This window comes from Rhodotorula graminis, assembly GCF_001329695.1.
Source record: "Rhodotorula graminis WP1 unplaced genomic scaffold RHOBAscaffold_1, whole genome shotgun sequence".
NCBI lineage: Eukaryota > Fungi > Basidiomycota > Microbotryomycetes > Sporidiobolales > Sporidiobolaceae > Rhodotorula > Rhodotorula graminis.
In genome coordinates, this window is record NW_017264928.1 from 2,182,892 (window position 1) to 2,208,426 (window position 25,535).

At 69.8% G+C, this 25,535-nt stretch overlaps 5 protein-coding genes across 5 annotated transcripts; 3 read left to right on the forward strand and 2 right to left on the reverse strand.

Moving 5' to 3' along the window:
- Positions 1-844: 844 nt before the first annotated feature.
- On the forward strand, positions 845-1,427 carry RHOBADRAFT_7642 (uncharacterized protein; the record flags this gene model as incomplete). The annotated part of the gene is made up of 2 exons (XM_018419194.1): positions 845-940; positions 1,017-1,427. Coding segments are annotated over 2 exons (507 nt in total), but the record flags the coding sequence as incomplete, so codon positions are not given.
- Positions 1,428-4,697: 3,270 nt separating this feature from the next.
- On the forward strand, positions 4,698-5,931 carry RHOBADRAFT_51090 (uncharacterized protein; the record flags this gene model as incomplete). The annotated part of the gene is made up of 8 exons (XM_018415649.1): positions 4,698-4,722; positions 4,781-4,804; positions 4,898-5,063; positions 5,145-5,342; positions 5,400-5,460; positions 5,527-5,634; positions 5,704-5,753; positions 5,834-5,931. The coding sequence occupies 8 exons, from the start codon at positions 4,698-4,700 to the stop codon at positions 5,871-5,873; spliced, it is 672 nt and encodes a 223-aa protein (XP_018274696.1). The 3' UTR covers positions 5,874-5,931.
- Positions 5,932-8,544: 2,613 nt separating this feature from the next.
- RHOBADRAFT_51091 (uncharacterized protein) lies at positions 8,545-11,968 on the reverse strand (the record flags this gene model as incomplete). Its single annotated transcript, XM_018415650.1, has 5 exons — positions 8,545-8,958; positions 9,042-11,341; positions 11,423-11,665; positions 11,752-11,799; positions 11,869-11,968. 5 exons carry the CDS (start codon positions 11,966-11,968, stop codon positions 8,599-8,601), a joined length of 3,051 nt encoding a protein of 1,016 aa, XP_018274697.1. The 3' UTR covers positions 8,545-8,598.
- Positions 11,969-14,287: 2,319 nt separating this feature from the next.
- RHOBADRAFT_47936 (uncharacterized protein) lies at positions 14,288-19,806 on the reverse strand (the record flags this gene model as incomplete). The annotated part of the gene is made up of 13 exons (XM_018415070.1): positions 14,288-14,415; positions 14,513-14,612; positions 14,717-15,117; positions 15,191-15,499; positions 15,560-15,720; positions 15,800-16,034; positions 16,115-16,298; positions 16,479-16,812; positions 16,881-17,004; positions 17,089-17,801; positions 17,832-18,416; positions 18,822-19,540; positions 19,615-19,806. 13 exons carry the CDS (start codon positions 19,804-19,806, stop codon positions 14,288-14,290), a joined length of 4,185 nt encoding a protein of 1,394 aa, XP_018274698.1.
- Positions 19,807-19,954: 148 nt separating this feature from the next.
- On the forward strand, positions 19,955-25,196 carry RHOBADRAFT_41194 (uncharacterized protein; the record flags this gene model as incomplete). The annotated part of the gene is made up of 14 exons (XM_018413831.1): positions 19,955-20,372; positions 20,442-20,612; positions 20,712-21,269; positions 21,340-21,428; positions 21,503-21,632; positions 21,696-22,729; positions 22,834-22,954; positions 23,021-23,134; positions 23,200-23,329; positions 23,396-23,717; positions 23,793-23,898; positions 23,971-24,074; positions 24,159-24,856; positions 24,944-25,196. The coding sequence occupies 14 exons, from the start codon at positions 19,955-19,957 to the stop codon at positions 25,194-25,196; spliced, it is 4,248 nt and encodes a 1,415-aa protein (XP_018274699.1).
- Positions 25,197-25,535: the final 339 nt, after the last annotated feature.

The following is a 25,535-nucleotide window of genomic DNA, read 5'->3' on the forward strand; positions in this document are numbered from 1 at the left end:
CGACGCTGCGAGTCTCCCTTGCCGTCCTCCCGACTAGCCTCGTCGCCCTCGCCAGCTCGACCTCGCCGCTCGAACGGCCGCGAGCACACAGCCACGGCGGTCGCAGGCGACTCGGACACGCTCTCGCACGGTCAACGGGCCCAAGCAGGTCCGTCGCCGCTCGTCCACCTCCACCTCCTCCGCCTCGTCCGCCGCGCCAGCCGGCTGTCGGATCCTGCCTCTCTCCCTCGTCCCTGAGCTGACCTGTTCCTTGCGACGTCAACAGCTCGACTCGGAGTACACCTACCTGCGATCCTCGTGCATGTCGCCAGCCTTGACGGCTCGACCTCCTCCCCGACCTCCCGCCGCGGCCCCGACTTCCCACTATCCCCTGTCGCCCTCGCCCAACCCGATCCTCTCGCCCCGCGCATCGTCGCTGTACAAGCACGCGCAGGCGCCACCGTCGTCTCGCTCAATCGGAGCCGGCGGCACTCGGCACCTCGTTCCGCCCGACGGCCACTCGCTGCCGTCGTCGTCCTCGTCGCCGTCGAGCGCCTCTCGCCCGTCGCCCATCCCGTCCGGCATCGCGGTCTCGCCGACTGCCGACGTCGACATGGCGACAGCGGCGGCGCCCTCTGCCTCGTCCTCGAGCGCGGCTCACCCGCACTCGACCTCGACCTCGCCGCACCCGCCTAACGGCGCCGCTCGCCTCGACACGCGCGAGTTCCCGCCCCCACTCGCGCCACGACACTGGACGGTCCTCAAGGAGGTCGGCGACGGCTCGTTCGGCACCGTCTGGCTCGCCGACTGGCACTCGCCGCTCAACCTGCCGCCGGGCACTCAGCTCCCGGGCCCGTCAAGCCGGCCAGAGTACAAGGGCAAGCAGCTCGTCGCGATCAAGCGCATGAAGAAGGCGTTTGATGGCGGCTGGGACGAGTGCCTCAAGCTCAAAGAGCTCAAGGTGCGTCCCCTCTCTCCTCCCCCCTCTCTCCCTCTCACGCCCTCTCGACGGTACTGACTCTTTGCGCCACCAACAGTCGCTGCGCCGGATCCCGATGCACCCGAACATCATCCCGCTCTACGACGCCTTCCTCCTGCCGACAACGCGCGAGCTGTACTTCGTGTTCGAGTGCATGGAGGGCAACCTGTTCCAGCTCACCAAGTCGCGCAAAGGTCGACCTCTCGCGTCGGGCCTCATCGCGTCCATCTTCTACCAGACGCTCGCCGGCCTGCACCACTGCCACGGGCACGGCTACTTCCACCGCGACCTCAAGCCCGAGAACCTTCTCATCACGACGACCGGCCTCGCCGACTATCCGGCCTCGTCCCTGTACGCCCTCCCCGGCGCACCGCCCGAGAAGGACGTCATCGTCATCGTCAAGCTCGCCGACTTTGGCCTCGCGCGCGAGATCGCCTCGAGGCCGCCCTACACCGAGTACGTCTCGACCCGGTGGTACCGCGCGCCCGAGGTCCTCCTGCGCTCGCGCGACTACTCGGTCCCGGTCGACATGTGGGCCCTCGGCACCATCCTCGTCGAGGTCGTCACCCTCAAGCCCCTGTTCCCGGGCGACAGCGAGGTCGACCAGGTGTTCAAGATCTGCGAGGTCCTCGGCGACCCGAGCACCGACTACGGCCACGACGACCGAGGGCGGCTACGCGGCGGCGGGCCCTGGACCCGAGGCGTCAAGATGGCCAAGGACGTCGGCTTTGCGTTCCCCAAGGTGCGTCCTCGTCCTGCTCTCTCGAAAGTCGGGGCCCGAGCGGGCAGTTCACCCGCTCACGTCGCCCTCTCTCCCTCCCTCCTGCAGGTCCCGCCGCGCAACTTTGCCTCGCTGTTCGACCCGAACACGGTCCCCGTCCAGCTCATCGACTGCATCGCCGACCTCCTGCGGTACGAGCCCAAGGCGCGCCTCACGACCAAGCAGTGCCTCGAGCACGCCTACTTTCGCGAGGTCGCCTACCGCTTCACGCCGCGAGTACCGCAACCGCCTCCTCAGCAGCTCCCGACACCCGCACCGTCGCACAGCTCGTCGTACAGCTCGACCCACCCGGGCTCGACCCTGTCGCTCAACTCGGCCGCCCTGTCCTCCTCGTCCTTGCCGACGACCGCCGCCTCTCTCGTCTCGCCGCGCAACGTCCCGCCGTCGCACTCGCACTCGCCTGCGGTCCCCTCCTTCCCCAACGGCCAGGGCCTCCCCTCCCCCGACCACTTCTCGCCGACCCACCCCGGCAGCAACAGCCAGCAGCGCCACATGTCGATCAGCTCGAGCCTGTCGGGCGCGTCGGGCCTGTCCGGGTACCAGATCCAGGTGCAGCAGGTCGCGGCGAGCCCAAACTCGTCGCTGCCCCGAGACGTCGACCAGCGCTCGGTCCTCTCGCTCCCGTCGCCCGTCGCCGCGAGCGGGTGGCAGAACGGCGCGCTCGGCCCACCCTCGACGGCGGCGAGCGCGCTGCACCCCTCGGCGGCGACGTCGTCGGGCCGCCGAGGCTCGTTCGCGCCGTCGGTCGCGCCGAGCACGTACTACGACGGCTCGGTCTACGAGGGCTTTGCGCCCAGTCGTGCATCGAGCATCATGTCGTTCCCGAACGGCGGCGAGGACGGCGGCGCGGGCGGGCGACCGTCGTCGCTGTTCCCGGCCCTGTCGCCGCAGCAGAGCCGGGCGAGCCACGCCCACCCGCGCCCGTCGTCGCCGACGAGCTCGATCTACTCGCAGCCGGCGCCGTCGATCGCGTCGTCGGCAGCTCCTGCGCCGACGCCGACGCGCGGGCGGTGGGGCCTGTTCGCCGGCTCGGCGGCCGACAAGGGCGGCGCGCCGGCCCAGTTCGCGTCGAGCAGCATCAACCCGCTCAAGCGGTCGCCGTCGAACGCGAGCATGACGAGCGGCGTGAGCGGCGGGGCGCACAGCGTCGCGAGCAACGAGGCGCCGCTCGACCCGAAGAAGGCGCGCAAGGAGGCCGAGAAGCTCGCCAAGGAGCAGGAGAAGGCGGCGCGCCTCGCCAAGGAGCAGCAGGCGCGCGAGCGGGCTCGCGCCGTCATGAAGAAGAAGAGCCAGCTGCAGGAGGCGGCCGACCCGCTGCACAACTTTGCGCTCCAGGGCAAGGCGGCCTCGTCGGCGTCGTCGTCGACCGCGGGCGCGAGCCTGAGCTCGGTCAACCTCTCCTCGTCGGCCGCGTCGTTCCTCGACAAGGGCAAGGCGCGTGCGCTCCCGAGCGACCGCCTCGTCCAGCAGCGCATGCCGCAGATCATCGAGGACACGAGCCGGCTGCGCGTCTCGGGCGGGCCCTCGTCGACCGACCCGTACGGCGCCGGCCCGTCCGGCCTCGCCGTGCGGTACAAGGCGCGTCGCCGCGACGACGACGACGACGTGCACTCGGTGTCGAGCGACGGCACGGGCGCGTCGTCGCAGCACTGGATGTTCCCGATCCAGCCCGGCCGAGGCCGGCCCGTCTCGATCTCGTCCAAGGCGACGTCGGCGTCGGACCCGGAGCGCCGCCAACAGCAGCTCCTCGACATGGACCCGCTCACGCGAGTGTCGAGCCTGTCGTCGCTGCCGCTGCCCAACGTGCGCGGCCCGGGCAGCGCCGTGCCGCCGACGGCGCTCAGCAGCGGCTCGATGCACCGCTACCCGTCGTACGGTCACTACACGGCGCCCTCGACAGGTCACTCGTCGCTCGACGCCAACTTTATCTCGAACATGCAGGGCCTCGCGACGTCGTCGACCTCGGACCTACCCTGGCAGCAGCAGCAGCAGCAGCAGCCGGGCTCGGCTCGACCAGCCGCCGCCGCCGCCGCCGACTTTCGCTCCGAGTCGCGCTCGCGCCTTGCGTCGCCGCACGCGCACGAGCGCTACAGCCCGTACATGGTGCCGCCGCACGGCCACGGGCACCACGTCCCGCCACGCTCGCCCGGGCCGACTTTGCCGCCGATCCAGTCGTTCGACAACACACCGCCGCAGACGCAGCACCCGCTCGTGCGCAGCGGGACGGCGGCGACGTTCGGCAGCGTCGCGAGCTTCCGCTCGACGCCGGCGAGCATGCCGTCGTACTTTGCGCAGCAGCAGGCCGGCGGCGCGAGCGGCGGCGGCAGCGGCGGGTCTCGAGGCGGCGCCGACGACGTCGAGCTGCGAGAAGGCGCAGCGCAGGTCTCGTCGACGACGTACCACCTGCCGTACCTGCCCGCCATGGACGCCGACCCGCCGACGCCCGGCCGCAGCCCCGTCTCGTCGACGTTCCCCTACCCGAGCCCGTCGCTGAGCGGGACCGGGCCGCCGGATCGTCACGTGCCGCACCAGTACACGCCCGGATAGCCCGAGGCGGCGGGCTGACCCACGGCGTGCGGCGAGGTGCGGCCGGACCCGTCTTTGGTCGTCTCGCTCGCCGCCTCGGCGCCCTCTTCTCCCTCTCTCCCTCCCCTCCTTTCTCTACACCTGTCTCGCCTCCCTCTGTATTAGCTTCCCTCGCTCTTTCTCGCCCGTCGTGGACCCGACCTTGTCGTCCCTCTCCCCCCCTCTCGTTGCTCGCATCCTGTCCTCCCTCGCACGATCCCCTTACTTCTACTCTACTTGCATTGCGCCACTTTGGCCTTGTCGTCGTCCCGTCCGTCAGCAGAGTACCTCGAAAGGCTGCCGTCGCAAACGAGAGCACCGCCCCGCACCTTCATCAAGCTCTCGAGCTCTCGGCCTCGCTCTCGGCTCGCCATCTCGCCCTGCTGCTGCGCCATGAAGCTCAAGGAACTCGAAGCAGGTGCGTCTACCCCCTGTCCCTCTCTCCATGGCCGCAGCTGACCCCGTTCCGCCCACAGAACTGCAACCGCTCAAGGGCTTCGGTGCGTCTCTCGTCCTCCCTGCCTCGTGGGTCGGCCGTGCGACGCCATGCGCGGCCTGAACTGACCTCTTGCCCATTCCTCCCCGCTGTGCAGCCGAGCCCAAGCGCGAGCTCGAGCAGTATGTCACCTCGGCGCACCTCGCCTCGCGCATGATCTTCACCGCCGCGACCCAGTTCGACGACATTGACGAGAAGGACATCCTCGACCTGGGCTGTGGGTGCGCCGTCCTGAGCATCGCGAGCGTCATGATGGGTGCCGAGTGCGTCCCACTCTCTCTCCCTCCCTTCTCTCCCTCGCCCACGCACTCTCTCGCTCACCGACACGCACACTCGCCCTGCAGGTCGGTCACGAGCGTCGACGTCGATCCTGAAGCGCTCGCCATCGCCAAGGAGAACGTCGAGAACGTCGAGATGGAGGAGCACATCGAGTTTGTCCACGCCGAGATCGGGCCGCCAGGTGCGGCGCCGACCCACGAGGCGGGCGTGCCGGTCCTCGACCCGTCGAGCCTCGGCAAGAAGTTCGACACGGTCGTCATGAAGTGCGTCGACCGCTCTCTCGTATCGCCGTCACCGTCGCTCACCCTTCCCTCGCGCAGCCCTCCTTTCGGCTCGTGGCGAAAAGGCATCGACATGGCCTTCCTCGAGACGGCCTGCCAGGTGCGCCTCGTCTCATCCTTCTTCGTCGTCCCTGCCACAGTCCCTGACCCGTCCCTCCCGCCGCAGCTCGCCGAGACGGCCGTGTACTCGCTCAACAAGACGTCGACGCGCGAGTTCATCGAGCGCAAGGCCAAGCAGTTCGGGTTCCAGGGCACCGTCATCGCGCAGATGCGGGTGCGTCCTCGCTCTCTTTCTCCTCCTATTCCCGAGCACGAGCCTGGCCAATCGCTCTCGTGCCCGCAGTACGACTTGCCCAGGACGATGGCGTTCCACAAGCAGAAGAGCGTCGACATGTGCGTGTGCAGGCTCTCGCTGCCGTCTTTCCGTGCGTCGAGCATGTACTGACGGCTTCGGTGACGCCTGATCTGCGCAGCGAGGTCGACATGTGGCGGTTCGAGAAGATGGCCAAGTGAGCGAGGGAGACCAGGACGACTTGGCGGCGTGTTGTATTCTTACGCAGTGTCTCTCTCCCCTTTGCCTCTCTTTTGGTTTGTGTTGTCAAGCTCCTCTCGAAAGTCCGGAAGCGAGAGAGCCAGCGAGAAGACGCCCCCGCAGCGAGGCTCGTGCGCGCTCCAAGCGGCCTCCTTCTCTCCACTTTGCCTCGGGCGAGCCTTGACGTGGACGCTCTTCGCTCTCTACATCTCTCGAGAACGCCGGCGCTCACAGAAACAGACTGTTGCAGAACCGCTACCGAGACGCACAAGCACCGCACGACCCTCTTGCGCTCGTCCACGAGCTAGCACCGCTCGCCGAGATAATGTCGCCTGCGAGGGAGCGTCGTCAGTGTTAGGTCCTTAGCGGGGAGCTCCCGGCAGTGTCCTGCGAAAGAGGACACGGCATCGAGAGCGTGTAGGACAGAGAGACAGAGACGCACCTCCTGGCGTCGCTCCTCGGGAACCGCTTGCCGCACTTGCTGCACTCGAACGGCCTGCGAACGGCCAGTCCATTGATCAGTCTCAACGCCTCTGCTCGCGAGAGACCGTGAGACCGAAAGAGGGGAACGAGGCGACGCACAGCTCGCCCGAGTGCTGGCGCTCGTGCCGAGTCAGGTCGTACCGCCTCGCGAACGCCTTGGCGCACGTCAGGCAGCGGTGCGGTTTGAGGCACGACGAGAGAGACGTCGAAGTTAAGTCGGAAGCGGAGAGAGGGGAGAGGGTGGGCGCTGGGGAGGGCGGACGAGAGGGAGGAGGGAGGGAGGAGGGGACGGGGACGGTGCTGCTCGACGACGACAACGGCGGCCGAGATCGAGGCGGTGAGGCCGACGTCGATCGTGTAGACGGCGCGGTCGACGGCCGCAGCTCGAGGAACGCAGGGAGAGCGGTCCGTGCGCCGCTCGTCGTGCGGAACGTCGTCGAGAACCACCTTTGCGGCGGGTCGAACGGCTGCGGCGCGGTCGTCCTCGCCCGTTGTGGGTGCCGCTCGTTGTAGAAAAAGGTGTGGGTGTGGGCGTGCGAGGGAGGTGAGGTCGAGGAGAGGGGAGGAGGAAGAGGAGGTGCTGCGGGTGGTTGTCGACTCGGCGGGTTCGGTTGCCTCGACAAGGCCCAGCTGCCGACGACGTGATCGTACGACGACGGTGAGGCTGGTCGTACTGGCGGGGCGAACGATGGAAGAGGAAAGGCGGCCGAGGTAGTCGAAGGCGGACGACGAGGCGGTCGAGGGTCGAGTGCGCCGTGCAGCTCGAGGAGCGGACGAATGCTCGGCAGGCGTGGCCGAACTCGTCGATCGTGCTCTTGCGGTGCGTCTCGTGGCGTCATGATCCTACAGGAGGCGGGGTGAGTCGGCGCGAGGCGCAAGATCGAGGTGGACGAGGGGAGGGGAGAGGGAGCAGGCGACTGCTCGAGGAGCGAGTACGAGAGAGGACGAACCACTGTGAAGCTGTAGAGAACGATCTGGTCGAGATCGGCTGGAACGAGAGCCAGCTGGACGACCCAGTCGACCTCGTCGTCTCGAGCGAAGTCAGTCGACGAGGTGGCGCAGCCCAAGGTCCGCCTCGGGAACAGGCACGCCCGCGCCTGCCCGTCGCCGACACCGAAGCCTGTTCTCGATCGGCCGTGGAGCGGGCAGCATCGCCGGGCTCGGACGCGCCAACTCACCTCGAGGACGAAGGCTGCGGCCGCCGACCAAGCAGCGGCGCGAGCTCCCTCTCCTCCGCTCGAGCGGGCACCAGCAGCTCCGCAGCCGGTGCAAGCTATAACCTTCAAGCTGCTCAGCCGGTGAGAGCGAGAGCACGCTCGTTCTGCGCGTGCACCGCCGCCGTCGACGGTCCCGCTCGACGATCCGAGTCGGCGCTCAGAGCCGCCCTCGTCCTCGACGGCCGCTCGTGCGAGGGCGCAGCGCAGCACACGAGTAGAGCATGACATGCTCGGCGGGTCGGGTGTTCCTCGGCAGCCACAGCAGGAGCGCAGCTGGCCGAACGAGACGCTCGCCTCGCTCGAGGAGCGGCAGGACGAGCGCGCCGTCTCTTGAGCGTCGGTCTCGTGCGACGCGAGAGGTCGACGAGCTGGAAGCACTGCAGAGTGTGCGGCGACAGGAGCGACGAGAGGAGGACGCGCGGACGATGGGCGGACGGCGGCGAGTCGAGGGGAGAGGGAAGGTGTGGCGAGCCGGCCCTCGCGCTAGTTGGCGACCGTCGAGGGCGCACGGAGATCTGTGCGTGCCCGTCGGGTCGCGCTGGGCTGCTCGGGGCGGCGGACGATGCGGCGAATCGAGGGCGGAGCGGGGTCCGGGTCGGCGACGGGCGAGCGAGGTGGGCGAGGCTCTGTGGCGGAGCGGCGCGGGTGCTGGCGGGGGATAGAGGGGAGGAGCGGCGTCTTGCGCCGTCGCAGGCGGTACCGTGGCGCTGAGAGCGAGGGAGAGCGGCCAACTGATGAGAGGCGAGGAAGGGAGAGAGGGCCCTCCGCAAGCTCCCACGACCTCGCGGTGCGCTCGGCCGGACGTACATCGTCGCAGAGCAGCTCTGCGAGTGTACTGCAGCGAGCGCTGAGCCCTGCGAGCGTTTGCGAGAGCACGGGAGGGCTGCTGCGACCGAACGACCGCCCGCACCTTCGTCCGCGCTCTCTCTCGCGGCTATACGTGGTGCAGAGAGGGGGAGCACCGGCTACGCTGCACAACAAGACGCATCTACACACCCGCGCCGCCTCACGCCGCCTCGACCTCCATCGCCTGCGCCGCTCCGTCGCCCATCTCCTCGTCCTCGCCGCGCTCGTCCTCGTCCTCGAGCCCGACAAACCGCCCTCGCCCCTCGCCGAGCTCGAGCACAAACGTGTCGGTGACGACGAGCTCCTCGTCGGCTCCCTCGCCGTCGCTGCCGTCCACCTCGCCGCCGGTCGAGAAGCGGTACCGCTTGGGCGGCGGCGGCGGGCACGAGTGCGGCGCAAAGTCGTCGTCGTGGTCGTCGTGCAGGTGAGGGTAGGCCGAGCGGTGCGCGTCGGCGATCTGGTGGGCGCATGCGGCGGCGCGAGGCTTGCGCAGGCGAGTCGCTCGCGGAGGCGGGACGTCCTGCATCGAGTCGAGTCGAGGCGAGATCAGTACGTGCGCACGGCGAGAAGGGATTCAGAGAGAGAGAGAGAGAGACGACGCACATCGAGAGAGCGCACGTCCTCAACGCGCAGGCTGACGCCGTCGTGCCCGTTGCCCCAGCTCCGGCTCCGAATCCCCTGCCGCTCGATCCCCTCGTACCGCACCAAAGCCGGCACGACGCCGAGCCGCACGAGCAACGCCGTCGGCACCTTCTCCTCCTCGCTCGGCCCGTCCCGCCCCGGCACCGCGATGCGCTCCTCGCCGATAGTTCTGGCCCGCCGGACCGCGTCCGCCCCGGCGCCCTTCTCGCCCGCGCGCAGCCGGCGGTCCCGCCTCGTGACGCGGAGCCAGCCCGAGTGCAGCAGGACGAGGAGCACGTCCGAGTCGTCGGTGTAGACGTCGGTGCCCCACACCTGGCGCTGCCGGACGGTCGGGAGGTCGGCGAGGTGCGAGGGGAGGACGAGCGGCGTCGTGGGCGAGGTGAGGGGGAGAGGCGCGCCTGTGTAGGCCGAGGGAGGGCCGAACGAGAGCGCGACGGGGTGCGGGTCGACGGGAGGGACCGAGCACGAGGAGCGAAGGTCGTCGTCGTCGCGCTTGGTCGACGCAGACGAGGACGACGGCGACGTGTGCGGGCCCATGACCCACGAGGTGGGCACGACGACCTCGACGTAGCCGCCGACGTTGTGCGCGAGCGTCGCGCCGTCGAGGAGCTCGGCCGGCGGCGTCAGGGCGTCGTACGTGACGCGCCCGAGGAATTTGCGCTTGCCGTCGGCCTTGCCGGCGCCGTGCTTCTTGGCCCACGCGTCAACGGCGTCGTTGAGGACCTCGACAACGGGCGGTCGCACCATGGCCTTGCGCCACTCGTCGTACGTGAACAGAGGCGTGATGTTGACGGGCGCAGGCGGCTCGGGCGGCGAGACGGGCGCGCGCTCGACGACGGAAGCTGGCGGTGCAGGCTTGGCGCGCTGGAACGACGGGTGCTGCGGCTGCTGGTGCGACTGCTCGGCGGCGTCGGAGCGGCGGCGCTTGAAGCCCGACTGGCTCGAGGCGACGGCGGGCGACGCGGTCGCCGAGGCCGGCGACGGCACGACAGGACTCGCCGCCTGCTGCGCCTGGGCCTGGGCCGGCATGCGGTGCGGGTCGACGGCGCCGAGCGACGGCGGGAACCGGTTCTGGTACTGCTGCGACGCTGGAGCTTTCGCCGCCGCCGCCGCCGCCGTGGCCGCCGACTGGCCGAGCGGCTGGCCAGGCCTCGCCGCCGCGCCGAGCGCCGGCACAGTCGACTGCGCACCCTTGCCCTGCTGAGCCGACTGCCCGGCGCCGCCCTGCTGCCCAAAGCGCTGCGCCTGCTGCTGCTGCTGGACCTGCTGCGCCTGTTGGGCCGCCTGCGCCTGCCACTGGTACGGCGTCGACGCGGTCGTGCTTGTGCTCGACGACGTCGGCTGCTGCTGCTGCGCCCGGGCAGGCGGCTGCGTCGGCGATCCGGCGGGGCGGTACGAGCCGAGGTTGGGGAAGAGCGAGTTCTTGAGGGCGGCGGCGCTCGCCTGCTGCTGCTGCTGCTGCGAGTGCTGCGGGTGCTGGTGGTGCTGCTGATGCTGTTGGTGCGCGTGCTGGTGCTGGTGCTGAGGCGTGCCGGCGCCGGAAGTCGGGGCGGACGACGCCGGCGCGGGCGAGTACGGGCTCTCGCGAGCAAAGGCGGACGGCAACGGCGGGTAGCTCGATCGCGCCGCCGTGCTCGCCGCCGTCACTGTGGGCGTCGTCGCGCTCGCCGGTGCCGTACCAGGCTGGTGCGGTTGCTCGACCGCCGCTTTGGGCTTGGCCGAGCCGGCGGTCGTGGGCGCGATGAGCGACGACGCGTACACGGGCAGCGTCGCGCCCGGCTGCGTGCGCGATGCCGTCGACGGCTTGTGGTCGCCCGCCGTAGCTGCCGCCGAGCGGTTGTCGGGCGGAAGGACGGGCGGCTGCGGCGTGGCCGCGCTCGACGAGGTCGGGGTCGACGCGCTCTGTGTGGGCGAGTAGGCCGAGATGGGCTGCGCTCGCGGCGGGCCCGACAGCATCGACGAGACCGACATCGGGTTGGACCGCGACAGGAGGCCCGACGTGCTCGACTGGGCGGCAGGCGCCGACGGCTTCTGCTGCTGCTGCTGAGCGGCGGCGGGTTGGGGCGACGGCGCGGGAGAGCTCGCCGCTTGGCTTGCAAAAGGCGAGCGGAAACTCGTCGCAGTGCTGGCGCTCTGGGCAGGCGGCGGAAGGATAGGCGGGGTCGGGGTGGGTCTGCTGGCCGGTGCGGCGGGGGAGGTCGCGGCTGGCGGCGAGCGGGCGCCGGCGCCGGGCAGGGACGGAAGACCGCCGAACGAAGAACCTGCGACATCGCCGGACCGAGCCATCAGCTGTGATGCTCGCGGGAGCAGGGCGAGCTAATCGAGGACGAAGCGCGACGCACCTGCTGCACCGCCGAAGCGCTTCTGGTCGGCGCCGACGCTGACCCTGCGCCCTTGGAGTGGCGGCGACCCGGCTCCGGCACTCGCGCTGGACGGCGGAGGCGGCGAGCCGGCCTGACCTGGCGCCGCAGTCGAGGGCGGACCGGGAGAAGGGGAGAACGAGTGGATGCCGGGGAGCTGGCGGACGGGCATCGAGTTGGGGAAGAGCGACTTCTCGGCCGACGTCATGGGCGGGCCCGGCATGTCTGTTGCGAGGAAGGAGGGGAGCGCCGTCAGTGCATGCGGGTGGGAGAGGACGGCCGACGAGGAGGAGGAGGGAAGGCAAACTCACAAGGGCGTGCGGGTTGCTGCTGCGGCTGATGTTGCGGCTGTGCTGTACCTGTGTGACTCGTTCGATCAGCTCTGCGCGGCGAGGGGAGAGCGGTGGGCGAGGTGGGACGCTGCTCACCGTTTGGCGGGGAGGCGGCCGACGCGGCGGGCGGAGCGGGCGACGGGTGCGGTTGCTGTTGCGGTGGCCGTGGCGACCGAGGCTCGCGAGAGGGCACCATGCGCGCACGGGCGAGTAGCGGTGGAGCTCTGAGCCGGTTCTCTTCCTCTCTCCTCCCCCGCGGCTCACGCCGGCCGTGTCTCGCACTTTCAGCTCTCGTGCGGTAGGGTGACGCAGGCTACATGGAGTGCACACAGAGGAAGGCACAGACTATACGCTACAAGGACCCGCACCGAGCGAAAGACCAGCTTCGCGTCGACGTCCACCGCCGCCCGCCCGCTCCTCTCCTCCTTCCACCACTGGCTCGTGCCCGCGAGACTCGAGCTCCAGCCGAGTCTCGAGCCAGCTCGCATACACCACCGCTCCTCGCTCGACCGTGTCCGCTCGCTCGCGTCGCCCAGCTCGCGGCGCTCAAACCGACGCTCGCCTCCTGGCGTACAGCCTCTCCTGCTCGGCGAGCGCGACCGCCCTCTGCGCGCTCGAGTCGACAGGGACGTACCCCTGCCGCCGCGCCTCGCGGTGCGCGATCGCGACCCGCTGCATGCGCGCGAGCTGCGCCTCGCGCTCGTGGTACGCCGCTCGCTGCGCTGCTGCGATCGCCTCGGGGCTCTCGGGCCGACGGTACGTCGGCGAGTCGTGCGTGTCATTCGTGTCGGCGTCGTCCGAGGTCGAGGAGGAGGACCCGGGCGCTGGAGCGAGAGGTGCTTGGCCCTTGCTCGACGACGACGAGCCGCGCCGCACCGGGTGCGACCCCCGCGTGAGCGCCTCCGGGTGCGCCCGCCAGAACTCGCCGTCTTGGCTCTCGGCGACGACGGGAGCGGCCCTCGCACCAGCTGCGACCGCCGCGTCGTACTCGCGCCGCCCGGGCACGGACCTCGCTCCGCCGGCGCCGGCGCCAGAGCCGGGCGGAATGCGCCGAGCGAGGGCCTCGCGGTACGCGACACGCCCCTCGAGCGACGTCGCAGGGCTTGCGACCTTGCGCGCCGTCTGGGCGCGAGCGTGCGTCGGCGCGGGCGGCGGGACGTAGCCTTGCGGCTTCTGGAAGTGCGGCGGGTGCGCCTTGGCGAGGCGCAGGGCCGACGGGAGCGGGAGGAACGAGGCGATGTACGTCGCGCTCAGGACGATCAGGAAGAGGGTGAGCGCCTTGGACGGCGTAAGGATCATGCCGCCGCTCGGAGGTCGAGAGCGGCTCGCGCCGGCCATGGCCATGCGCAGGATCGTCGCTGTCGATGTGCGGCGGTGGTGCGCGTACGCCTTTGACGCCGGTCGACGGTGACCGGTGACATGCGGCGGCGGCGCGGCGGTGGGAGCGAGGCGCGCTCTGGCCGCCTCGGCTGCGGTCGCACGCTCTGGCGTCGCCGGCGGCGAGGGCGGGAAGCTCATCTGCTCCTGCTTGGTCGAGGGCGGCGTTGTCGAGCGCGAGGGCAGGTCGGAAAAGCAGCCGTCGGTCGGCGTGTGCGGCGGGCTCGCCGGCGTCGAAGGACGGCGGCGGTGAGGTGCGGGCGACTGCATGAACGCCGGCGCGAGCTGAGGCGCGCTCGAATGCGACGCCGACATGGTCGTAGAGGAGGGGTTGCTGTGCGATGCGGGAGCAACAGGTGAGCGCAGATCCTCGTCGCACGGAGCGGGAGAGAGAGGGCGAGACGCACCGAGAGTTGACTTCGCGTGGGCTCGAGCGTCGAGAGTCAAACGGCTTTGTGCGGGTTGCAGCGTTCGTTGGCGTGTCGGTTTCGACGTCTGGCAGCAAGCGAGCAGCAGGTGGGAGAGCAAGAGAGCCTGCAACGACGCAAGTTGGCCGGCTCGCGGGACGCCTCTCGACTGACCCGCCCGCAAGCGGCTGGTCCCTCATGCGGCGCTCCAGATGCATTCGTCGGGCGAGGTGGGCAGCGCCTGCACACAAAGACGACGTCGGCGGGCCGGCCCTTGAGGACGTTCTGCGCCTCGTTCGCCGGAGGCGGGAAGGTCAAACTCGGCGAACGGGCCGCTTTCGGAAGGCGGCTGGTTCGTCGTCGTTGGCTGCGACCTTGGGCAAGCTTCATTGACGAGGGTCTCGAAGCGTGTCCAGGCATGCATGGCGACGCTCAGAGCGGCAAGGGAGACAGCATCGAGACGAGCCTGCGGCGACTTGGCGACGGGCGACCAGTGTGCGTCTTCTTGAGCCCCTCTCTCGCTCCACGTACAGCTCTGTGCGCCTCGAAGCTTATGCAGAAGAAAGCAGGCGACGAAAGAGGAACAGCGAGGAACAGCGAGGGATGTAGAGGCTGAGCGGCAGGGGGAGTCGCAACTTGGGAAGGTCAACTCGCTCGCGCGCTCGCGCTCTTGCTCGTCCGACACGGCGATTTACACTGCTCAACAGCTAGATCTACAGTATACAGCGCCCTCAGTACTCGTCGCTGCCGACACTGCTCCCGTCGTCGTCGATGAACGGCCTGCTCTCGCGCTCGTACCGCCGCGCGACGCTCGTCTCGATCCACCCGCCGTCCGAGTCCTGCGTCGTGAGGGCGTAGCCTGCAAGGCGAGATAATCGTTAGGACTGTCTGTCGTGGGAGGCAGAGACCGGCTGGGCTTGGGAGCGCGCGCGAGAGAGAGAGGGGGTTGGACGCACCGACGCGACCGCCAAAGAGGCTGAGCAGGACGGGCAGGAGGACGAGACCGTGTAGCGCGCTCGACACGATGAGGGCGAGCCACATCTTGAAGTAGTACGTCTGTGAAGGGGGGCGAGGCAAGAGAGTCAGAAAGGCCGCCGAGCGGGAAAGGGACGCAGAAGCGCCGACGACGTCGAGGGAAAAGAGAGAAAGAAAGGGCTCACCCGGAGCAAAGCCGACTTGGTGAGGCCGAGAACAGCGATGCCGATGAGCTTGGTCGCGCCGATGCCGCTCACGACGCTCGCGCCGACGTCGTCGAGTGCCGCGACTGCGCGCTCGTCCCGATCCCTCGCGACGCCGCCTCCTGCACCGACGAACGCCCTCGCGAGGTGGGCGCAGAACTCGACCGAGATGCCGACGGCGATGACGAGGTTGACGAGCGACAGCGGGTTGAGCGAGACGCTCCACGCGCCCATCGTCCCGAGGACCGTCACGAGCGACAGGAAGACGGTAATGGCGACGACGGCGCCCGTGCGGAACGACCCGAGGAGGAGCGACGTGATCAGGAAGACGGCGACGAGGGCGAACGTGAGGACCGCGCGAGCCGTGGCCCAGATCTCGTCGTCTGCGAAAGGCAGGTCGTCAGGGGCTGTCTCTCGTGAAAGCTGGACCGGGAGAGGGACGAGAGGCGGACGTACACGACGCGAAGAAGACGTAGAAGAGCGAGTACGGGAAAACGTGTGCGCCGGTGCGCCGAGACAGGTCGCTCGCGATCCTCCTCGCGGCGGCGAGCGCCTCGATAAAGTCGCTTTGCGTCTTGAGCGGCGTGTGGTACGTGCGGAAGTGCGACAGGGCGACGTTGTCCTTGTTGCCGTCGGCGTCCTCGTGCAGGGCGAGCGCAGACGAGTAGGCCGCCTTGCCGCCGAGCGGGCAGGACTCGTCGGTCGGCGACACGAGCCACTGCTCGAGGTACCGCATGAACTCGCCGTCCTGCGGGAAGCCCTCGACTGCAGGAGAGAGCGATGTCAGGTGCAGGTCGAGCCGAGGAGGACGAGAGGAGGACGTACGGGTCGTGCTCCAGGGGGGCTCGCGGTCCTCGAAACACGGCTTGCACGCGCCGTCTGGGTCGTTCGGGCCGCAGAACTCGGTCTCGTTGCGGCGCTTGACCCGACAGCAGTCCTCGAGGATCGGGTTGGTCCACGAGATAAAGTCGTCGAGCCAGACGGCACTGCGGGCCGACGAGGGGGAAGGTCAGTGCGTGGACGCGAGAGAGGCGAGGGAGAGAGGACAGGGGGATGTGGACGCACGGTGGTTCAGCGAGGTACGAGCTCTCGGGACGTTTGCGCTCGGCCTCGAGGACGTTGGCGAGCGAGAACTCGTCGCAGGTCGAAAACCGCGAGCACAGGTGCCGCACGTTCGACAGGGCGGACGCGTTGACGTTCTCGGCGACGAAATAGACGGGAGGGCCGACGTCGAGGTAGGCGTCGATGCTGTTGAAGTAGTCGACGAGGTAGGACGAGGAAGGGAGCGCGAGGCGTTGATCTGCAGGGAAGGGGTTCGTGCGTGCGTCGTCGGCGACGGCTCGAGGCGAGCAGGCACAGAGAGAGAGAGAGGGGACGCACCGAGGCCAAGGTCGACATGCCGAGCGCCGATCCAGCTCAGGACGAACAGGCCCGAGAAGAGCGTGAGGACGAGGAACTTGACCGGCTTGCGGACGAGGTTGGGCGCGTAAACGTTGCGGACGAAGCGGGCGAGGAGGCTCTCGCGAGGCCCGGGTGTGATGGCGAGCGCAGGAGTAGGAGGAAGCTTGAGGCACGGAAAGCTGTGGAGGGAGAGGCATTAGCGACTGTCGCAGGCCGGGCGAGGGAAGGAGGCAAAGGAGGAAAACTCGCCAGTCGACCCGGTTGGCCTGCGCGATATCGACGAGCGTGTCAGTCACGCCCTCGACGCAGAGGTCGAGAGAGAGAGAGAGAGAAGCGGGCGCACTTCGACACGATGCAGGTCGAGCGTCATGAGGCTGACAAAGACCGTGACCTGGAGGACCGTGTTGACGACGACGGCGCCCGCCGCATAGATCGCAAAGTTGGTGACGGCGGGCATGCCCACGAGGGCGCCGAGCGCGAACGCGACCGTCTCGCAGCTCGCGCTCAGGAGGATGCTCGGGCCGACGCGGGCGAGCGTGCGTGCGACCCTCTCCTCGACGTCGAGGTACTGGTCCGAGTCGTCGTCGTCGTCGCCCGGGAGGAGGAGCGAGCCCTGGCGGTACGAGCGCGCGTTCTGCTGGTCGAGTTCGTGCGAGAGGAGGAAGACGTTGTCGACGCTGCGGGGGTCGAGCGGGTCAGGCTCCCTGCACCTCGCTCGACAAGGTGAACGAGAGAGGGGACGCACCCGATGGCGAGGACGAGGAACGGGATGACCTCGGCGATGATGAGCGTGACCTTGACGCCGGCGGCCGAGCACAGGGCGACGCTGGTCGACACGCTCAGGAGGACGATCAGGATGCCCCACAGGCCTGCGAAACGGGGCGCGCATCGTCAGGCGCTGTACGAGTACGACGAGAGAGAGGAGGAGAAGAGAGACGGGAGGAGGGACTCACCGAGAAGGAACCTCGAGTCGACGAGGACCTGCTTGCGCACGTACGCTCCGAGCGCCCTCGTCCCGTTGACGAGCTCCGGCTCTGCGCTCGCGCTCCTCGACCTCGCCCCACCGACGTGCGCCCGCTCCTCGCCGAGCTTGATGGCGCCTCCTGGACCGCGAGCCCGCCGCACGAGCCACCTCCCGCCGCTGACGAGGGCGGCGAGCGCGAGCGCGGCGGCGCGCACCATGGCGCGCACGAGCCCAGTGCCGCTCCCGCCGAGGCTGACGGCGACGTACACGAACATGACGACGTACGAGCCGGCGACGATGGGCACGTCCGTGTTGGTCGCCGCGTTGAGCTCGCTCTCGAGGCTCGTCCCGACGCTCCAGCTGACGCGCACGCCGCGCTGCGCTGCGGGGCCTCGCGGCGCGGCGAGCGCGCGCAGGTACGCCGCGAGAGTGCGCTCCCACGCCTCGGCGCGTGCGAGCTCGTGCGGGTCGAGCGAGTTGCGCACGACGTAGGTGAGGATGACGGCGCGGGCGTCGTGCGGCGCGCGAGAGGGGGCGACCGAGAGGACGAGTTTCGGGTTGAGGGGCTGGCCGAAGGGAGGGAGGCACGAGGCTGGGCTCGCGGCGCAGTCGTCGAGGACGGCGGCCCACGTCAAGGGCCCGAGGCCGTCGAGCGAGTTGGACAGGTACCCAAGCGGCGACTGGACGACGCACTCGTCGACGCTCGGCGACTCGCCGTCTCGTGCGGCCGACGTAGGCGCGAAGCACACGTCGGCGAGCGAGACGCCGCCCTCGTCGTCGGGCGAGCGCAGCGCCCGGACCTCGTCCTCGACCTCGACGAGCCACTCGAGCGTCTCCCAGCTCAGGACGGGCTCGTCGCTCGGCGTCCACGCGCTCTGCGACCGCTCGCTGCCCTCGTCCTCGTCCTCGGCGCCGTCGCCGTCGACCTCGCGCGGCGGCCCGCCTGGCAGCGCCGAGAGGAAGACCTGCTCGGTGCGGTAGAACGGGCCGAACGCCTCGTCGAACCGCGCCTTCTCCCTCGCGACGGCGCTCCCCTGCGGGACCCACAGCTTGACCGGGTCGCGCTCGATCGCGAACCGGCCCCAGCCGAGGTGCGCGACGGCGCACGCGGCGAGCCCGGCGGCGAGCGTGAGCGCGGGGCGGCGCGCGCACGACAGGCCGAGGCGGTAGAAGGCGCGCGTGAGGGCCGTGTTGAGGGCGTAGTACCGCGGCTGGCTCGTCGTCGGCGGGGCGCGGAGCGGGTCCGAGTCGAGGAGCGACAGCGACGCGCCGCCGCCTGCGCCTGCGCCAGACGACGCCGTCGAGTGGTAGAGCGACCTGCGCGACGTCGACGGCGACGACCCGCTCCCGGCCGTCCCGCTGCGCCCCCTCCCGCCGCCGTCGAGCTCGCTCTCGATCGACCGCGCGCCGACGAGCCCGCCGCTGCCGCTCCCGGACGAGCGCGAGCGCGGCAGGCCTGGTCGTCGCGTCGCCTCGTCGCTCAGGAGCGGCGCGTCCTCCTCGCCGGGCGCGAGCCGCGCCGAGCGCGCCCACTCGCCGCCGAGCCGGTCCCCGAGCCGGGCCCACACGCCGCCGCGCGTCTGGTCCACCACCTCGTCGCCGTCGTCCGAGCCCTCGCCGTCGCCTGCCCCGAGGTGGATCGCGCCGCGCCCTCGGTGCCCGGCCGACGAGCTCCAGCTCCAGGCCGACCCCCAGCGGCGGCCGGCCTCGCGCGCCGCGTACGCCGCGACGGCCGCGACGAGTGCGGCGGCGTACGCGACGCAGAGCGCAAACGGGAAGCAGTCCATGCGGCCGACGCGGCAGCGGTGGGCGCGGCGCTCGGCGGGCGAGCGCACAGGCGGGAGGGCGGCGCAGACGGCCGGGCAGTCGGGGCAGGCGCAGCGCTCGGCTGGGTCGGACGAGGCGCACGAGATGGAGGGGATGTTGAGGGGTGTCGCGGCGGCGGGGAGAGAGGAGAGGATGAGGAGGGAAGAGGGGGAGGGAAAGTCGATCTGGAAGGGCGAGCCGAGCGCGCGCTCCTGGCCCATGTAGCGCAAGAACGACAGGTAGTCGGTCGCGCCGCCGCCGATGAGGTCCATGGCGTAGCCGTTGGTGGCGCCAAACTTGACGCCCTTGCAGCTGTCGAAGAAGCCGGTGCCGAACTCGGTCGAGACGGCAAAGTCGACGCTCTTGACGGCCTCGACGGGCTTGCCGGCCTTGCCCGACAAGGTCTGGGTCGCCGTGACGGCGACAAAGAGCGACTGGTCGGGCGAGCAGGTAAAGTGGCAATAGAACTGGCGGAAGTTGTTGCGGCACGCCGGGCACGACGCCAGGAGGGGCTCTGCTTGGGCGAGGCTCGCCTGGAGGAGGTCGAGCTGGCCGAGGGTGCAGCAGGTGGTCGTCGAGAAGTCGTCGCCGCAGACGCCGGCAAGGGTGGCCTTGAAGACGAGGTCCTCGTCGTGCTGCGGAGCGAGAGAGAGAGAGGTCAGGGCGGGCGGGGAGGAGGAGGGGGTGACGAGGGAGGGTAAGGGCGCACTGGTTGGGCGAGGCCGTTGTCCGGGCAGGGGATGTCGGACCCGAATGCCGATTTGCGGCCGCACGAGTCGCGCATGGCGCAGCGGCCTGGCTCGCGGAGGAACGAGGTGGGGGCGGCGTCGAGGTGGGCGACGACGGCGGCGGGGAGCGCGCACGCCAGGGTGAGGACGAGCCAGTACCCAGCTGTGGGCATTGCAGCAGTCGCTGTGGTCGACCCTGAGCCGAGTGAGGTTCGAACGAGGAGGACGAGTTGGTTCGTCGTCCTCATCGCGCGACCACCCGGTCCCCGCTCTCGCCTCGAGCCCCGCCAGAGGCCTGCGACTCGACCCGTTACAGGGTGCATGGCCGCGCGACCGACCCGCGACCCCCTGGGCGACCCGTCTCAGCAGCTGCACCCTCTCCAACCTCTGGCCTCGTCGTCGTCGTCGACCGCGCCCGACCCGGCCCACACGGCCTCACTCCGCTCGAGGTCGCTCGCACAGGCCCAGCAGGGCCTCGCATCCACCCGCCCGGGCGTCAGCATCCCGCCACAGCCTCGCCGTCCTCAACCTCTCGCCCCGCTCGCAACCACCGACGCGACCACGACCACCACCACCGCCGCCGCCTCGTCCGCCATGCAGCCTCAACAGCAGCAGCAGCAGCAGCCTCAGAGCTATGCCGCAGCCGCAGCAGCAGCCGCAGCTCAGCGTCAGCAGCAGCACCAGCAGTCGCCCGCACCCTCTCAGCCCGGCCAGCAGCACAGCAACGAGCCGCAAGCAGGTCCGTCCCTTGCACCACTCTCTCTACAGCCTCGCACTCGCCGACTGACCCACCATGCCCGACTCGCAGTGTCGCCGCAACCGCCACCTCGCCCAAAGCAGCTCGTCTACACCTTTCCGTCCCCACCACCCGACACGGCCGACCTCTTGACAGAGCTCGAAGAGTTCTACAGCTACGTCGAGGTCCCCCAGGTCCTCGAGCACGCCGACAGCTGGCGCGAGTGGTGGGACGGCGACCAGGGTCCGTCGGCTCGTTCCCTCTCGTCGAGCGCGTGTGCACGTCGCTGCGCTCGCCCTCTTCGTTGACCGGCCTCTGACGCACACCAACCTGCCCCCGCAGAGTTCCACAAGTCGCCGCCGTCGGTCCAACGCGCCGCCGTTGCCTCGCTCCTGACGACCCTCAACTCGACCGCCTCGACCCCGTCTCAGCGCCAGTCGGCCGCCCGCCACCTCCTCCACCTCGCGCACGGCTGCTTCGGCCCAGGCGTCAGCACCTCGCCCGAGCACCACCTGCACCTCATCCTCACGTCGTGCCGCGTCCTGCGCCAGGCCGGCGCCCTCGACGGCGTGTGGTGCGCCCTGCGCCGGCTCGGTCGCGAGTGGGACGACGCGAGCGCGTTGAGCGCGGCGCATGCGGCGAGGAGCGCGGCGCAGGGTCAAGACGGGGGCGACGAGGACGAGGGCGGGACCGGCGGCGAGTACTATGCGCGGCAGGAGGCGGCGAGGAGGAGGGGCAGCGCGCACGAGGCGCCGTTCGACGAGGAGGCCGAGGAGGAGCGCGAGCGCGAGCGCCAGGAGCACCTCGACGAGGTCAACGCCGAGCTGGCGCTCCTCCTTGCGACCCTGTACTTCATGGTCGAGTGCTTCCGAGGCGAGGAGGCGTGGGGCGAGGAGCTCAGTGCGTCCCTCTCTCTCTCTCCTTCTATCCTCGCGAGCGATACTGACTGCAATTGTGCTTGTCCCCGCAGTGACGCTCGAGCCGCCGATGCCTGTCTACCTGTTCAACCAGGTCGCCGGCCTGCGCGAGAAGAACGCTCGTGGGTACCCGGTCAAGAAGGTCCGTCCGCTCTTTCTGCCCTCTCTCCCCTCGCATCCTGCGCTTTCTCCTGACACACTCCAACGGGCACACAGCTGCTCCTCCTCCTGTGGAAGTCGATGCTGTGCACCGTCGGCGGCCTGAAGGACGCCGACCGCACCAAGGTCCTCGTGCGCGAGATCGAGGGCTTGCCCAAGGACGAGCCAGGCGACCGACCGGCCTACCGTGCGTCCTGCTTTCGCTTTGTCTCTACGAGGGAGACGCACTGACACTCGGCTCGACGTGCAGGACCCTGGACCAAGTCGTCGCCGCCCGACCTGCTCGAGTTCCGCAACGAAACGCTCGTCAAGTACCCGTCGTACACGGCGCCGACGGCCGCCTCGCTCCTCCCTCTCCCTGCACCCCTCGCCGCGCTCGGGTCCAACCCGCAGACGCTCGACCGCCTGTCGGCCGCCGCCGCCCCGACGCCCGTCCGCCCGACGTTCAGCTACCACGTCAACGCCAACCACGACCCGTCGCTCCCGTCGAACCAGCCTGCGCCTCCTCCCGCATCGTGGCCGACGCAGCAGCAGCAGCAGCCGCCGACGCCCGCTCCCTCGCCACCGCCCTCGCCGGCGCCCATCATCCAGCTCCCGAACGGCAGCACGCTCGGCGGGCCGCAGGGCAACGGCGTCGGTCCGCCGGCCAAGCCCAAGAAGCAGCAGTTCCAGACGGACCAGACGCGGCCGTTCCCGCTCCCGTTCGCGCCGGCCAACGCGTCGCGCGGGCGCGCCGTCCCGCGCGCGGTCGAGGAGGCCGGCGAGCTGTACCGCGCCAACCTGCGCGTCAGCACCGAGCTGTGGCAGGCGTGGAAGGTGCGCGAGGAGTTTACGGGCGAGGAGATGGGCCTCACGCGCGCCGAGGAGGTCGAGCGGCAGCAGGTCGAAAAGGAGGAGGAGCGGCGCAAGTACGCCGCGAGGGAGCTCGCCGGCGGCGAGGTCGGGCGCAAGGCGCGCGCGTTGGGCAGGAGGCTCGAGGCGCTCGTCATTGGCGACGGCGGGGCCAAGAAGTTGCAGCGGCAGGGGACGGCGAGCTCGAGCGAGGCGGCGAGCGTCCGGGGCGCGTTCAAGCCGGGCGACGAGGGCGACGACGAGGTCGCCGTCCTGAGCGACGACGACGACGACGACTCGGCCGACGACCCGATGGACCCGCTCACGGTGCTCAAGCAGCTCGGGCGCCAGGCCCGCCGCGACGCCGACGCCGAGGTCGACTCGAAGCGCAAGAGGACGCTCGACGTCCGGCGGCAGGACATCAAGCGGCTCGAGCGCGTCGAGATCCTCTACGTGCGTCCAGCTCTCGCTCAGTCCTGGTCGTGCCCGCTCGCTCCGAGGGAGGACGCCGGCCTTGGTGACGCGGAGCTGACTGACGCTCGGACCCTCGACCGCAGCGCGAGACGCTCGCCCACCTACAGAGCGCCGTGATCGTCCTCCTCAAGCTTCTCCTCGCGACTGTCACGGCCAACCAGAACCTGCCCAACCCGGGCCAGGCCGGCGAGCCGACCTCGAGCGGTGCGTCCCTCCCTTGTCCTCCCCCTCGTTGCCCTCACTGACAATCCGCCTCCCTGGTCGGCGCAGATCCTCCTCCCGACCTTAGCCTCGAGGACTGCGACATCCTGCGGCACCGCGAGATCACGTCCAAGGCCGTCTCGGCCATCGTCATCCTCACCCTCAAGTGGTTCAAGACGAGCCGTGCGTCCCTCGCCCTCCTCGCCTCTTGCCGAGCCGCACTGACTCTCGCTCGCACGCACCCACAGACGTCATGAAGTTTCACTACTTCTCGCAGCTCCTCGTCGACTCGAACTGCCTGCTCCTCATCCTGAAGATGTTCGGCATGCAGGAGGTGTCGACCCTCGTGCGCGTCAAGCACGACCGCCCCGAGCACAAGTGCGTCCTCTTTCTCTCCATCGTCGTCAAGCGAGAAGGGACCTGACGTGGTTCGCCGTCCTGCAGCTTCTTCAAGTTCTGCGACGAGCAGTTCAACCCTGGCTCGTCTGCCTCGTCGCCTCGCCCCGAGGCCCTCGCCCAAGCTCCTCGTCTCGACCTGAGCTCGGTGCCCAACAGCGCTGGGTCGTCGCCCACCTCGTCAACGGGCGCCAACCAGTCGTCGTCGAGCTGGGGCAGCGCCGGCCAAGCGCATGGCGACGACGTCGAGCTCGTGAGCGACTACTCGTGGCGCAACTTCTTCTCGACCATCAACTTTGTCCACATCCTCCAGAAGCTTACCAAGCGCAAGACGCACCGGGTCCTCCTCATGGTCCAGTACAAGAGCTCGGTGCGTCCCGCTCTCTCTCTCTCCCTCTCTCGACTTGCGGTCCCACCTGACCCGCTCCTCTTGTGCGACGCACAGGCCATCCTCAAGCGCATCCTCAAGGTGTCGCACCCGACGCTGCAGCTGTACGTCCTCAAGGTGATCAAGAGCCAGGTCCCGTACTGTGGCCGCAAGTGGCGACAAGGTGCGTCACCCCTCTCTCGTCCCCGACCGCCGCAGCCTCATGACCTGACCTCGGTCTTCCTTCTGCGCACAGCCAACATGAAAGTCATCACGGCCATCTACCTCCACTGCCGCCCCGACCTGCGCGATGAGTGGCTCGCCGGCGTGGACGTTGACGCCGACGTCGAGGACTCGCTCGTGCGTCCCACTCTATCTCTCTCTCCTCTCCCTGTATCCCTGCGCGATGGGCGAAGGAAACTGACGTCGCTCTTTGCCTCACAGCCGCACGAGCAGGCGCTGCGGTCGCTCGTCCGCTTCTTCAACACGAAGCACTACTCGAACCACGCCCCGGGCCTGCACCGCCGCTCGTCGTCGCTCCCGCAAAACCCGAACGAGCCGTCGCCCGACTTCAACCCGGGCCCTGTCGCGTCTGCGCCGCTCCCGCCGCTCTCGCCGCACGGACCGCCGCCCGACCAGCACGCCCTCGACGACGTCTTCCCGCCGCCGCGCAGCATCGCGTCGATCGACCTCAGCACCGACGTCCCGCTCCAGCTCGCGTACGGCTCGATCGACCCGGCCGACGACGACGACGACTTTGGGAGCTTTGCCGTCGACGACCTGCTCGAGGCCGGCAGCGGCGGCTCGCTCGACTCGGCGCGGCACCCGGGCTCGGCGCACGAGTCGATGAGCGCCGAGGGCATGCACGGCGCAGGCGCCGACTTATCGCTCGACTGGCTCAACGACCCGCTCGCGGTAGGCGAGGCGGCGTGGGAGCGCATGGGCCTCGACGAGGGGTACGACGGCGCGTGGGACGACGTGAGCGACAGCGAGAGCGTCGGCGGGTGGGGCTTCATGCGGTTTGGGCTTGCGGCGGGAGAGGGACCGGGAGGTGTCGCGGCGGGCACGACGGGCACGGTGGCGGACGATGGCGAGGAGGTCCTCGACGAGCGGTCGAGCCGGCACGAGTGGGAGCACATCAGGTGCGCCTCTCTCTCTCTCTCTTCCTCTCTTTCTCTCTCAGCCTGTCGCCTCTGAACTGACATGCTCTCTTTCGTCCCGACATGCAGCCCCGACACGATCTCGGCCCTCGAGGAGGAGCGCGACGCCGCTGCTCGCGTGCCCAACTCGCCCCGCCCCATACGTCGCCGCTCGAGCACCGGGCCCGTCTCGCCTGCTCTCCGCCCCGTCCTCATCGACCGCGACGACGACTCGGCAGGTGGGAGCGCCGTCCAGGGCGAGGAGGAGGAGGAGGGTCCCGTACCGACGTCGCCTCACTCGGGTCCGGCGATTGACGAGGTCGAGCTCATCTTCAACCGGTGACGTGCCCGCTGTAGCGACGATGTGCAACCTGTCTAGCGCTGGCCCCACGGCTCGGGAGAGCGAGAGAGACGTGCGTGCGCCGGACGTTGAGAGCGGAGTCGGGCTCGTGGCTTCTGCCATCCCCTCGCACCAGCGTCGCGTCTATGCTGCTGGAGCGCGCTTGCAGAGCTGCTCTGCGACGACGCAGAGCCGGCCGAGCGCACGGCGAGGCCGTGGGAGCTCGCCTCGGTCCCTCTCTCCCTTCCTCGCCTCTCATCAGTTGGCCGCCCTCCCTCGCTCTCAGCAGCACGGTACCGCCTGCCGACGGCGCCAGACGTCCATCCTCACCGATATCTTCCT